General features: G+C 34.4%; 2 protein-coding genes across 3 annotated transcripts in view; one reads left to right on the forward strand and one right to left on the reverse strand.

The window, feature by feature from the left end:
* Positions 1-3,204: 3,204 nt before the first annotated feature.
* On the reverse strand, positions 3,205-9,931 carry LOC106130629 (uncharacterized). Its single transcript, XM_013329525.2, has 3 exons — positions 9,600-9,931; positions 8,859-8,992; positions 3,205-6,414 (listed from the first exon to the last, which is right to left on the reverse strand). Exons 1-3 carry the CDS (start codon positions 9,775-9,777, stop codon positions 6,331-6,333), a joined length of 396 nt encoding a protein of 131 aa, XP_013184979.1. The 5' UTR covers positions 9,778-9,931; the 3' UTR covers positions 3,205-6,330.
* A 952-nt stretch (positions 9,932-10,883) lies between these two features.
* LOC106130598 (carnitine O-palmitoyltransferase 1, liver isoform) overlaps positions 10,884-15,694 on the forward strand; it is a 32,086-nt gene continuing 27,275 nt past the window's right edge. The window contains exon 1 of one of the 2 annotated variants that reach the window (XM_013329487.2): positions 10,884-11,142. The gene's annotated coding sequence lies outside the window, so the exon portion shown is untranslated. Of the gene's footprint in view, positions 11,143-11,436; positions 11,529-15,694 lie in introns of those variants that run through there. The other variant, XM_013329488.2, reaches the window with a different exon arrangement.

The following is a 15,694-nucleotide window of genomic DNA, read 5'->3' on the forward strand; positions in this document are numbered from 1 at the left end:
AAAAATGATTTCTTAATATTTTTCCCTTATTTTTTCACTGTCAGTAATTGGAAAGACACACAAAAAAATTTACCTAAGTACCTAATGGTTTACCCAAATAATTTTAAACACGCTCACATAAAAATATCGCCATAAAATATTTGTATACTTACTCATACTCACTCACTTAATTTTTACATCGATACTAATGCATAGTATGATTTGAAAAATAAAATTAGTGACGGATTAATACAACTACTAAACCTACATTGATGATATTATGAAGGTTCAACTGGCAGAGAATGCCTTGTGGCATTAAGTCCACCTGTTGTATACAATTTGCGTGCCTAAAGTTTACGATACTTATATAGTCACGTCTATATCCCTTGCGGGGTAGACAGAGCCAACAGTCTTGAAAATACTGATAGCCAGCTGTTTGGCTTAATGATGGAATTGAGATTACCTAAATAAATATTTGGATAAAGATGAATCATACCTTAAGAGGTATCAAAGGTTTCTCTCCTTATATATATTCCCACGGTAACAAATGCTAGGTAGTAGGTACAAAATGAACAACACTGTCGGTGAAACATAAAAGTTTGAGTTACCCAAAGATTAAATCATTAATCATGGTGATAAACAAACTAAGAAGTCGTCACCTAATCTGCTGGAAGCGAGGAGAGCCGGAACGTTTGTGTAGCTAGCAAAAAACTGCGACTCAGTTGTGACTTTAAAATTATCTCTTCCGCTGTTGAAGTTATCTGAGATTTTTTGCTGAGACTAATGTTTACAGGTTCAAAGAAGTCAAAAAGTATAGCTCACAAGTCTCTTCCGGTTGTTGTAAATTCGAAAGGAATGAGTCAGTTGGCGTTGTCTACTCTGTATTTCCAAAATCGGATACAAAGCATCACTTATTGACGGCACATGACTTGAATCTAATTATATAATCACGTCTACATCCCTTGCGGGGTAAACAGAGCCAACAGTCATTATAATAGAATAGAATAGCTTTATTTTCAAAATTGAATACAAGGTAGGTATCACTTATTGACGTCGCATTACTTAAATCTAATTATAACTACTACCGCTTCCAAAGCGCATGTGTAGAAGAAGCGGCGGAACAAACTACACTGCATTTATTTAGATATGTATAGATTATCAAAAGTTTCAATGGGATGCTCAAGAGGGATTTCGAAAGGGAATGGGATGTACTGATCAGGTCTTTTCTTTGCGGTGCATAGCCGAAAAGTTTTGGCCAAGAGTCAAAAAGTCTATTGCACATTCGTGGATTTGGAAAAGGCCTATGACAGAGTTTAGAGGAATGAATTGTGGTCAGCACTTTCTATGCATGGGGTGAGCAGTCTCTTAATACGAGCACTGAAATCCTTATATGAGGATTCTAGTACTTGTGTCAGGATAAACGGAGCGCACACTGAGTGGTTTAAGATTGAGAAAGGCGTTAGGCAAGGATGTGTTGCGTCACCGTGGCTGTTCAACCTAATTATGGGTAGTTGTTTGACAGATTTGAAAGAGTCTGAAAGTGGATTAAGGATGAATGAGTTACTCATCAAATGTCTGCTCTATGCCGACGATCAGGTTATACTGGCGTCATCAGCGGAGGAGTTACAGGAGATGGTAAACTGTATGCATGAAGTTTTAAAAGAGAAAGGAATGAAAGTGAACGTAAGTAAAACTAAAACACTGGTTTTTGAAATGGAGAAAGAAATGACAGCATGTAATATTTTGATTGGAGAAGAAAAAGTGTAGCAAATGAAAGAGTCTGTATATCTAGGATCAAAGTTTACATCAGATGGCAAGTGTGATAGTGGTATTGAAAGAAGAGTGAACGCGGGGAACATGGTGAATGGAGCTTTGCATGCCTTTATGAGCAGTCAGAAACTATCCATAAAGGCTCGACTGGCTGTGCATTGGGGCGTGTTGGTCCCGACATTAATGTATGGGAGTGAAAGTTGGGTATGGCAAAAGAAGCACGAAAGCAGAATAAATGCAGTGGAAATGAGAGCGTTAAGGAGTATGTTGGGTGTGAAATTGAGTGACCGAATAAGGAACAGCGTGATAAGGGAATGTTGTGATGTGAAAGAAGATGTAGTTACAGGAATAGAAAAGGGTATGTTGAGATGGTTCGATCATATGGAGAGGATGAATGATAACAGGTTGACCAAGCAGATATACAAGGAGAGTGTGGAGGACAATGTCGGAGTGGGAAGACCTAGACGAACGTATCTTGATCAAATTAAGGACGGACCCGAAACCGCCGAGCTTGCTTGAAGAGAGTTATGAATGTGGAAGAAGCGAAGGAAATATGCAGAGATCGTGGCAAGTGGAAAGAGGTGGTCTCTGCTTACCCCTCCGGGAAAGAGGCGTGATTTTATGTATGTATGTTCAATGTTGCTATTACCCTTACAAACTCTAAAGCCTATCGTATAATTGCGAATAAAATTTCCACTGGATTCAATAACTTTATGGCGTTTTTTTACGGCACTGTAGATACCAAACATATTCTTTTTTAAATAATGCAGACAATGAGCATTCGTACACGATTTAGATTTAATATAAGTAGGTATCTATGTATGTTTGTAAATTGACGTCCGGTAAAAAATGCTGCAGCGTAGTTTGTTCCGCCGCTTCTTCTACACATGCGCTTTTGAACCGGTAGTAGATATAATTAGATTTAAGTGATGTGACGTCAATAAGTGATATCGTGTATCAAACTTTGAAAATAAACCTATTCTATTAACAAAAGTAACAAAAAAAAACCTTTAGATGTATGATTTCTTCATTTTGACAGAATGTCATAGAAATCCGATGCACTATTGTGCCGTGTGGTTCCCGGCACCAATAGAAAAAGAATTACAACACTCCATCTCTTTTCCATGAATTTCGTAAAAGGCGACTAGGTGAAAGGCTTATAAACTTAAGATTCTTCTTTTAAACGATGGGCTATCAACTATTTGAATCTTAATTCTATCATTAAGTCAAACAGCTGAACATGGCTTATTAGCCTTTTCATGACTATTGACTCTGTATACCCCGCAAGGGATATAGACGTGATTATATGTATGTACTATTTGCAAATGAAAGAGAAACATCGTTTGTATTCAATCTTTTTCTTTTAGTCATTTTTTCTTTTAGACATCATAATACATAACAATCTGATCTAGGAAAAAGGACAATTTAGTGTCTTAAAAAATTAAAAAATGTGACTTCCTCGTGTAAAGAATCGGATTTTATTTTTATTTTACATCGAATAGGGTATCAATATAAGTACAAAAGCTTTTACAAAAAATATAATAACATTAAGTACATCAAATTTGTTATAAAAAATAATGGTGAAACAAAATTTGTATACTAATAAGTAGCAGTCCTTAGACCACTTATTTCTTTACTAGCTATGCCCGCGACTTCGTCCGCGTGGAATAGTTATTTTGGACATCATTGAAGCCCTCAAGGATGAATAATTTTTCCCGTTTTTTTTTTCACATTTTCCATAATTTCTTTGCTCCTGCAGCGTGATGTTATATAGCCTTAATAAAAGAATTTTTCAATTCGAACAAGTACATAGTTCCTGAGATTAGCACGTTCAAACAACCAAACTCTTCAGCTTTGTAAAATTAGTATAGATTTATTTTAGTTCTGGTAAGTAAATATTACGTATATTATGTAAAGGTACATCAAAATATTAAAGTATTAGCACATTTTACCAAACTGAGTTTACTTAAAACTATGCGTGTATACAACAAAATTAAATATTTCCAATTAATATGTATTTGGATAGTCTTGACTGACTAATTGCCATTTTAATTGTTCATCTGTATGATTGATAGAGGACCATGCGAAATATAAAGTCGAAATACTACCGCGGCCATCTTCTTCTTGTGTTTGGTAAAAAACAAGATGGCCGCGGTAGTATTTGATTACATTAGTTTGATTGCTAACCAATGCTGAGACTAAACGCAGTGAGTATACCTGCACATTTACTGTATTGGTGACTATGATCCAATATGGATTAGGTTCCCCTATAAAGGTCAGACGGGGGTCGCTTTATATAAAAAACTTGACTCGCCAAATCTAAGATCGTGGTCATGGGCGGTCTTCGGACTTCTCTCCGGGTGGAGTTTAGTTCATGATTGTAACTAAATTAGTGACTACATAATTTTCATACAAAATTATTAGTGGTAAACTCGGGGTTTTCGTCTTATTAGTAATAGCAAAAGTATTATCCGTTATTTATGGATGGAGCGAAAGAAGTATGCAGATATCGTGGCAAGTAGAAAGATGTAGACACTGCCTACCCTTCCGTGAATGAGACGTGATATTATATGTATATGTATTTCAATTTGCGTTTTATGCGATATAAATTCATTTTAAAAAATACCAATTTTATAATATCGGTAAAGCATTATTAGTCTATATTTCAGTACCTTAAAAATAACTATATTGTTTGTGATGCGATAACTCCCGCGGTGATAATTGAATTGTGATGAAACTTCTGGAGACTACGCGTTAAGAGTCGCCTGTTAAGACTAAATATTCATACAAAATATTTTCGCTTTCATTTCCAAAGTTGTAGGTATATATTGGACGTGATTGGAATTAACCATAAAAATCTGAATACGTTTCCATATCCAAAATTTTAATACAGAAACAATAAGACCTATATTATGTATATAGATATATGCTCCCTAATTAAACTAAGTCGAAATCTAATATATTGTTATTATAATTCTTTTCCATTCTCTATGGTCTAATAATGTAATGTATAGAGACTCCCAGTGTGTCGAAGCCCTTATTTGCAAACATCGTCATACTATCTGTTGACCAAAAATGTCTAAGAAAAAGTGTACGAATTAAACGAATAGAAAAAAATCGTCCGTCCGCTCGAAAATGGATCATACTGTAAAACAATATGGCACACAATACTCAAATATAAATCTCAGTTCGTTCACAATAAACAGAAATTAAAGGATTATGTACTTTATTGCATCACATTAAGATTCATTTTTGAATGATATAAATCTTTACAAGTGTCTTGCAAATGCTTTACAATTTGATTTTGTTCCCGTCTGTAATTCTTGTTATAGTTAATCGAAGTTTGCAAATAAATGCGAAACTACGGCATATGAAAACTATGTAAGTACTTACTTAATCCTAGCTAACAGACTGTCCAGTCTTAAGTTATTACAATACATCAATAAATAAATAGTACAATTTTCTTCTAGACTCGTAAAAACTAGAACTAATTAGTATTGTCTTAGGTATTTAGCATATAGACGCTACAATATTATTAAAACCAAAGAAATTGCAATTATTCTGATTTCTGTGGTTACTGGGAAAGTTCAGGTAAAGGAGGAAGGAAAGTTTGGTAAAGACCCGTCTTAGTGGAAAACGCTTGTGAATTTGATATTTAAAAAAAATATATAAGCTCTTCACTCGCTGTTCCCGCGTTAATTACTCCACTCCACATGTATACAAAATTCTAAGTTAGACCGATTCAGTGGTTTTAACGTGACAGACAAACAAACACACATTCACATTTATAATATTATGTGTAGGTATGTAAAATTATGTATATTATAAAATGGATAACGGCTATGATAGCAACAAAATGGATAACAAAATACAAATTGTCGCCTCATACTCGTCTAAGCTGTGCTGCATATAATTTGACCTATGTTACAATGAACGTTCATAGGTTAAACACAAAATGATATAGACAAGGTACTAATGGCTGATAAATATGGCAGACCAGCGCCATTGTAGACCAATTTATTTTAAGGGTTATATTACACTAGGCCTCATTTGAACAAGCACTAAGTTTTTAGGAAGACAGGCGAGAGAAGGCTTATAATGGTCAGGGACAAAAAAGAAAAAAAGGACGCCTTAAGGTAAAATTCACACTAATGCACCTTTTAAAATATGATATAAACAAAATAAACCTGAGAAACAATAATAATTTTTAAATTTTTCTTAAATATAAATAAATAGAAATTTAAACAGGACTTATTGGCCAGTTCCCAAAATTAATTCACGAAATATTTGCGTAATGGTATACAAACTCAACAATAAAAAAATTTATAGTAAATACTTAATTAGATAAACATCAATGATGGAAAAATAAATCATTTTGGCTAGGGCAATCAGAAAAAGTTCTTCCTGACCAGGGATCAATCTAGGTTACACTAAACAGGCCATCAATGCTATTCATTGCTTATAGGCAATAAAGGAATTCATTAATTCTACAGTACATTTCCGTGGTATCTCAGTGTGGGCAGACCTTCAGTCAGTAAAGCTTTAAATAATAAAAAACAAAGTTACTAGCAGTTCCAGCACTCAGGTCTTCTTCATTTCTTTAAGCAGTTCGTTGTAATCCTCCCTAACTTTCTTGCATTCGCCCTGAAGGTCTTCGAATTGATTCTGAAAACAAAAACATTAATAAAATAAATGAGTATGCCTTTAATATATTTATATTATATATGCTGTGTGTTTTTCGGCACTTTACATTAAGACCACTCCATCTCTTTCCCATGGATATTGTAAAAGACGACTAAGGGATATGCTAATATACTTGTGGTTGTTCTTTTAGGCGATGAGGTAGCAACGTGTCACTATTTGAATCTCAATTCTATCATTTAGCCAAACAGCTGCTGAACGTGGCCTATCAGTCTTTTGAAGATTGTTGGCTCTGTCTACCCCGGAAGGGAAATAGACGTGAACATATGTATGTATGTAGTATATACAGTGGGTTGCCAAATTAATAGGGACAGTCGAAAAATATTGTTTTTTTACACTTTATTGGTCCATAACTAATTAAAAACGTTGTTTTGAGTTATAATTATATTTAATAATATTAGACACACATCTTACAAGTAGTTTAAACAAAAAAATAACAGTCTTTGGGTAATTAGAAAATATTAGCAGGTATTACGAAAATGGCAATGAGATATTGCTAATATTTTGTCACATTTCCTTTAGCCTGAATGAGTGCTTCGATCCGCCTCGGCATACTTTCTATGCACTGTTTGGCACTTTCCTTTATTTTAGGGTTGTGGTGCCACACATTTATTAATTTTTCGATCAGTTTTACCTTGGTGGTTATCACTTCCTTGGCAATTTCCGCCTTGGTAATTTCCCATAAGTTTTCGATGGGGTTCATGTCTGGAGAATTGCCAGGCCAAGGTAAAACTGGTATATTGTGGTCTGCTAAAAATTTTGTTACACTCCTTGCTTTATGGCATGGTGCTGAGTCATGCATGAACATGAATTCCTCCCCCTCTGAGAACCATTCCCGGAGTTGCGGCAACAAGCGAGTTTCTAGGACCTGCCTGTATTGGTCCTGTCTCATGGTTCCCTGGACAATGTAGAGACGCCCAACCCCTTTAGCACTTATGACAGACCATACCATTATTTTAACAGGGTGTTTAACGCGTTCCACAATGCAGTCAGGGTGAAATTTCTCGCCTGGGCGCCGCCTGACAAAGTTGCTTTTGTCGGCAAGAATCTCAAATGTTGATTCGTCTGAGAAACACACCTGAAAAAAAATATTTATAACTTATATGAAAATCTTTTTAGATAATATACCATAATATTAATATAAATTATCAATTGACATTAAAACTGACCTTGCTCCAGTCTTCAACACTCATCAGACGGTGTTCACGAGCCCAAGCAAGTCGTTTCTTCTTCATCGCCTCTGTCAGTCGCGGTTTTTTAGCTGGGCGATGTCCGGTCAGGCCTTCCTCTGCCAACCTACGCTGTACAGTTCTCTTCGAAACTTGTATTCCAGACTCCTGTACCATCTGGGTTAACAATCCAGCACTTTTCTTCCTGTTTTGCAAACACATATCCCTGATTTTCCTATCGGACCGTGGTGTCGTAATCCGTTTTCTTCCGCATTTGCCTTTTCTTTTGGGCAAAAGTGGCTGATCTTGATCCAGATTTATTTTTATTTTATTTACTACCGACTTAGAAACACCAGCCAGTTCTGCTATCTTCCTCTGAGAATGACTTGTGTGCAAAAGAAGGGTTTTAACCTCAGATTTTTTTCTTGGAGACAAATCTACCCCTCGACCCATAGTGAAAGCTGTAAAAATAAAAAATTAATTAATTTCGTCCTAAAATCAGCCCCAAAATACTTAAGATTTAATAAAAATAAAGTAATACTTACTTGCAGTCAATAATAATTTCACAAAATCACAAAATAACTTTTTAAAATAATTAGTTACTTATTTTACTTTTACACGTGTGAAGGACTGCGCGTCTCTCCCGATAATAAAATATTTTTACAAAATAAACAAATCCCATAACACTTGAAATTTACTTTCAAGTTGATCTGTAGAGGTGCTGTGAACATAAAAATACATTCCAGGACCACTTACACCACTTGAAATAGCAGTCAAACGCGCCTGAAGAAAAAATATGATAAAAAATGTGACTGTCCCTATTAATTTGGCAACCCACTGTACATGTATGTATGTATGTATCAAATGTAACAGTACAAGGGATATTTTGGTCAAAGTACCCTAAACCTAGCATGCAGCTAGCATGAGTTACAAAAATATTATGCAAGAGTTATAGATGAAGCTGAAGTGATAGGTTGAAAGCTTACTTTATAGAAGGTGAAGCGCAATAGGAGGAAGAGTAGACCAAGAAGAATATAAGCTAAATTAGAAAATTGCAACAAGAAAACACACAAAATTATTCAAAACAGACATTTCAAAAATTAGTCGTCAGCCGAATCTATGGCGGAACAAAAGAGAGAGAGGAATGAGATGAGAGTGGTCCTATTCTTTTTTATTGGTGCCAGGAACCTCACGGCAGTTTTCGGTGGCGGCGTTTCATTTGATACTGAATAATTTTACCTGGCAGATTGAAGCCTGGTGCTTCATTGCGGCGCAGCTCTCCATGATTTCCTTAAAACGCTCCTTATCTAACTCATTGGCTTTCTGCGTTTCTGTGAGCAATTTGTCAATCCGATTCTTGTACTCTGTCACCACTGAAAGCAGAATAAGGTAAATTTGTACATTTATAATACAGAAACATAATAATACATACCTTCATACATATAATCATGTCTATAAACCCTTGCAGAGCAGACAGAGACAACAGTCTTGAAAAGACTGATAGGTCATGTACAGCTGTTTGGCTTAATGATAAAATTTATATTCAAATAGTGACAGATAGCTAGCCCATCGACTAAAAACCAGCATCATTTCATAAGAAGCTTTTTCCGACATTAATGGGAACAAGATGGAGTGGTCCTATTCTTTTTTTATTGGTGCCACATGTACACAGCACTAATAAAAAAAGCACACATAGATAATAATAGCAGAAAATGCACTATACATCAAAAATTAAGCCATCCAAACAGCTGAACGTGACCTTACAGTCTTTTCAAGATTGTCGGCTCTGTCTACCCTACAAGGGTTATAGACGAGATACATCATCATACCATCCCCAAAAAAAAAGCCAAACAGACTGACTGGTGACTGACTGCTTTTATAAGGCAGAGAGTATGATAAGTTCCCCTATCTCCTAGGTGAGAGGCAATGTCCTATCGCAAATGCAAAACTCTTCACAAAATATAAAAAAGAGGGTCATACCATTTAATTGATATTTCACAGATGTCAACTCAGATAAACATCTCTCCCCTGACAAGTGAACACTTTTCTCTTGTTGTAAATAATTAAGATACAAATATAAAACAGTAAGAAAGCATAATAAAATGATAAACGCAATGAAATATTTGTCTCTTGCCCGAAATATAGGACGAGATATCATTTTAGAAAATAATTTTCATTATTTAGTGTAAACGAACGAACACTGTATGAATTTACCGAATTAATGAAAACAAGTAATCTTTTGTTAAGTTAAATTATATTATTTCTTTCTTTTGTTTTGATTCTATTCTAGCCAATTTTTTATCAGCGTAAGTGTCAAAATGTATGTGACATTGACTTTTTAACTTCTGAGTGATGTATAATTTATATCAATGAAATCGACTCAAAACTTGAAAACCAGAAAAATTTGAGGCCGCAGATTTAATCTTAGATCGACATAAGTATATGTCTGTAATATGTACATATTGGGCGAATGCATTGGGTTATGTAAGGGCACCACTTATTTATAATTATTATGCTATGTGGTTACAAGTTTCTAAAAATGAACCACTCTATCAATTTCCCGTGGATGTCGTAAAAGGCGATATTGCGGTAGCAGTAATACCTATGTGATGTACCAGTAAAAAATATTGTTGCACGTAGAACACGTAGCATACTCAGCGAGGTTACCCCCACTTCTCACAATTTACCTTAGTATATAAGCTGTTGATTAATCTTAATAAATCATTCTTTCCATAATGTTAACGGGTCTTTGTGGTTTAATTAACCATCGCCATAGGCGAATAGGAGAGTAACGCATACATTCATCTAATGCAAGTTTTCATGCTAGTCTGATAGTTAAGACAAAACATAGTGTGTGCCAGCTGTTTTTCTTCCCTTGCAGATTGTAGGAGTCAATTACGAGAAACTTCGGATTATTTTTTTAGGCGATAGGCTGATGTCTACTTGCGCATCCCGAGCTCCTCTCCAGAGAGGTGAGGTTGCATCAGAGACTAATCCCAGTAGAAAGAAGACAGATTAGGCCTACCCTTATAAAGTTGAAGACAATTTTCGGGGGATAGTAAGGTCAAGTTTAATACAGTCGGTCCGAGTTGGTACGACCGAGGTCGAATAAAGTCGGTGGCACGCGGCACGCACGAGCCCGTAGTTTGGTCGTAGTTGGGCCTATTCGGTACAACCGTGAGACGAGTTGTCATTGTCATCGAATCAGAATTATCGATACTACTATCGTTATCGATAACAGTTGATTCTTTCGTTTCTTGTTGCTTTGCTTTTGCTTGCTCTCGCTCGCTCTCGTCGTATAATACGCACGTAACGTAGCATCAAATTATTTTGTGAAGTCTTTATTTATTTTAATTTATTGTATTATTGGCATTTATTTACTTAAAAATTAATTATAAGAATTATCTACAATGTTAACTGTGTAAATAAGAAACAAAAGGTACTTAAAGTACCAGTACCTGAGTAGCGTAACTGCAAATTAAAATTATTTTGTGTTTGGTGCTTTTACTTCATACCGTGTAAGGTAAGTCGACATAATTAATTACATTATAAAGTTAAGAATATACCCATCTCACATTATTTTTACTACTAGTTAATTATTCAAGACAATATATTCTAAAGCCTGTTTACCTACGTGTTAACATGTGACATATTTTGAACGTGAAAATATGTTAAATAAATTCTAGTAATTACTTGTGTCAAAGTTTAACCATTGTTCTGTGAAAACACTTGTCGTGGATCCAGTGTATGTTCCATATATTTGCTGTAAGTATATCTGCTGCGACATAAGTATTAAATACGTAAATACCGTAAGGTTCATCAGATTAGACTTTGACACCAGTCTGCGTGTGTGCGTGCGCTGTTGCGAACGTGTAGTATTTATATCCTGTTCATTGCGATTGTGTTGGTGTACGTACGATTTCACTATTAGTTTCTTTTTTTAAACAAATGAGATTGTTAAACATTTTCGACAGACATTACCTACTTATATATTAATTAACAAATATCTTGTAACTAAAGTGCTTGTCCTGTCTGTACATTAACAATATACTTATGTAGGTACTTAATTTAAAAAATAAGTTCAAAATACCCTTATATTTTGAATTTGTTTTTAAATATTAAATAAAAGAAACTGGAGGTAGATTACAACAGGAGACATGTCATTTAACATTATGAAAGTACCTGCTATTGCATGGAGATTTGCTTCTGTAGGAATTTCCAGAAGAAAAAGTAGCTTTTTATACTCTTGAAAGTCTGTTCTATCTCTGTGCTATATTTCATCAAACTCAGTGTAGCAGTTATTGACAATAACACACATCTTTTTGTATTATATTTGTATAGAAATTATAGTTTATGGATCAATACAATGACATTCTACAAATGATTCTTGGAGTTTGAATGCTTGCAAAGTTAATGAATTTATAAAATAATTTATTTTATAATCAAAGAAATTATAATTTGCTGATGCGAATGATAATGAATAACACCTGCGTTTCGTTGAAAGAAATAGAATTTTATTATATTTTTATACAACTTTTCATTTAAAGTGGTTCCTGATACTTAAGATTAGGACCAATCCTTATCTTTTCCATGGACGTTGGAAAAAGATACTAATGGGAATTGTAATAAAATTGGAATTCTTGTAGGCAACGGGCGAACATGTCTCTATTTGAATCTCAGTTCCATCCATACATCTGAAGGTAGACCATCTTCAGATGTATGGCTTAATGATTCAGTCTTTTCAAGACTTGGCTCTGTCTACCCTGCAAGGGATAAAGACATGAAATTCAAAATTTTTTCAAAATTCAAAATTTTTTATTCATTATTATAGGATATTATTATATCGCTTAATAATTGTCGTATGGTTTAACAACTTGGTTGACGTCAAATATATTACTTAAAAACTAAGTTTACTGCCGCTTCCAAGGCGTCAGTGCAGAAGAAGCGGTAACAAACTGCACTGCAGCATTTTCTTTAACAACGTCAACTTCACAATATTAAATTATACTTAGAATATAATGTGGACGGGAGAATACATTGTTCACGGGAGATTTATATATTTATGAGATTTAATATTGAAAAAAGAAAAATATATATATATATATATATATTTTATGGATTGCCAATTTTAAAAAGATTTATGTACAGAGTGTACTGAAATTTTGATTTAAGTTCAAATTAAACTACAATTAATTACGAGGTTCCTGTGCCAAGCTCGAGCCAGATGTTTTTATCATTAAGGTAATCATCAGTCCTATAATAAGCCTTCTCACAAAGTACTTTCTTTACATACTCTTTGAATTTTCGGTAGGGCATATCAAGAACAGACTCCGGCAACCTATTATAAAATCTATACAGTTCCCCATAAATGATTTACTGACTTTGCTAAGCCTATGAAACGGCATGACTAATTTATGTTTATTACGTAAATTTCTATCAGTTGTGGCACTAACTTTTTGAAAAAAAGAGGTATTTTTCCTAACATACATTATAAGATCAAAAATGTACTGGGACGCTACTGTAGGTATGTTTATTTTCTTAAAGAGTTGTCTTAACGAGTCTCTTGGTCCTAAGCCGTAAATTGCGCGAACGGCCCTTTTCTGAATTATAAAAATAGTTTGTATATCAGCCGCGCTACCCCATAAAAGTAAACCATAAGATAACAAGCTATGAAAATAGCTGAAATAAACAAGCCTAGCTGTAGCTACATCTGTCAATTGTCGGATCCTCCTAACAGCATAAGCGGCAGAGCTAAGTCTATTGGATAGTTTAGAAATATGAGCACCCCACTGTAGCTTTGCATCAATTATAATTCCTAAAAACTTTGTATTTTCAACAAATTCTAATTTCTGGCCTTCCAGTATTATGTCAGTATTGGCCTGCCTTACGTTTGGAAGGGTAAATTTAATGCATTGGGTCTTATTAGCATTTAAAAGAAGATTGTTGGTTGAGAACCAGATAGATATGGCCGACAGTATATTATTAACCGAACTTACATTTTCGCTATGGCGATCTAATTTAAATATTAAAGAAGTGTCATCGGCAAACAGCACTATACCCGCCTGTTTTTCCACCATAAAAGGCAGGTCATTGACATATACCAAGAAGAGGAATGGTCCTAAAATTGAGCCCTGAGGAACACCCATTGAGACGCTTGATCCGCTTGACTTTACTCCATTAATATCTACAGTTTGAAGCCTATCAGTCAAATAGGATGCCATTAGTTTAGTTGATTTGTGGTCAAACCCATATTGACGAAGTTTACGCAAAAGTGTCTGATGATCTACGCAATCAAATGCTTTAGAGAGATCGCAAAAGACTCCAACTGAATCCTGTGAACTCTCCCACGCGTCATAGATTTGAGTAACAAGTGCTACTCCCGCATCAGTGGTGGACTTCCCGGCAGTGAACCCATATTGTTGGGAATGGAAAATGTTATTGATTTTAAAATATTGTTGCATTTGATTAAGCATCATCTTCTCAAACACCTTGCTCAAAACTGGCAATATAGAAATAGGTCTATAATTGCCAAGGACTGTTTTCTCCCCTTTTTTGAATAGAGGTATTAATTTGCTACATTTCATTAAATTTGGAAAAATACCCTCATCAATACATTCATTAAATATAAAAGCTAGATCAGATGCAATAATAGCTATGATTTGACTTATGATACTAACAGACATACCCCAATGGTCTTCAGACTTTTTCAAATTAAGTTGTTTGAACGCCTTTAATATATTATCAGAGTTAACATATTTAAATTTAAAGACAGATTTGATGGGAGTTGTGTTATTATTAAGTAGGGTTTCAGCGCGCAATGGACAAGAGTCAACGTCAGAAGTTAGCTCCACAGGGATTTTTGCAAAGAAATTATCAAAAGCATTTACTATGTCCTGAGTTTTAGAAATACTTTTGTTACCGGATGATATTTGTTTAATACTGTCTCTATCTTTGATTTTGCCAGATTCTTTATTAATAATGTTCCATGTTTCTTTAATTTTATTTGGTGCATTGTTTATTTTACTACTTATGTGAAAAGACTTGGCTTGCCTGCAAACTTTTTTAAATAATTTTGAATAATTTTTGACATATTCTACAAAACTGGGGTCAAAATTGTATTGTTTCTGGGCATATAAGTCATATAACTTATTCCTACTCTTGTGAATACCTAATGTAGCCCATTCACTGAACTGTAATCTATTACGAATATTGACTTGTTTCTGCTTGAACCTTTTTGAGTATTCAGCAGAAATCATATTAAATAAATTGTTATAATGTTCATTAGGATTATTTCCAGAATATGTTAAAGTATTTAATTGATTTGCAATGTTTATTTTAAATTTTCTTATGTTTTTGGAAGAAAGAGGTCTACACATAATTTTATCATTATTTAAATTGTTTAAGGACTCTTTCTCAAAGGTAACATATTGACCGGTGTGATCCGAGGGCAATTTGTGAATAATTGATTTCCGTATAAAAAGATTATTGCAAAAAAAATTATCCAGACACTTGGCAGATGTAGATGTTATTCGGGTTGGTTCGAAAAAAACATACTCTAAATTATAAGATTTAAACAAATTAATAAATTGTATACTAACAGTTGATTTAACTAAAATGTCAATGTTAAAATCACCACAAATAATTAATTTTTTGTTACATTTTGAGGTAACATGTAACACTTGATCCATTATTTTTAAAAATTGTTTAAATTCACTGTTTGGGGGACTGTACACACAAACAATTATATGATGATCTAGCTCGGCACAGGTCACTTCGGCACACCGCTCAACCGAAAGTCTGGTTATGTCTGTTCGCTCTTTACAGCGAAGACCGCATTTGATAAATATTATAGACCCACCTCTAATTGCAGACTTTCTGTTTAAGCAGCTCACAATATTATAATTGTTTAGGCTGAACATCATCTCCCCCTCCATGAGCCAATGCTCAGTCAAACATAAAATGTCCACATTTAATTCTTCTAAAACTAGTTGTACTTCTAATTCTTTGCCGGGAAGACCTTGTATATTTTGATGGATAATTCTTAACCCTCGAGGGTTTCCCGTTGTCTGAGTGTG

This window comes from Amyelois transitella, chromosome Z (assembly GCF_032362555.1).
Source record: "Amyelois transitella isolate CPQ chromosome Z, ilAmyTran1.1, whole genome shotgun sequence".
NCBI classification, from domain to species: domain Eukaryota; kingdom Metazoa; phylum Arthropoda; class Insecta; order Lepidoptera; family Pyralidae; genus Amyelois; species Amyelois transitella.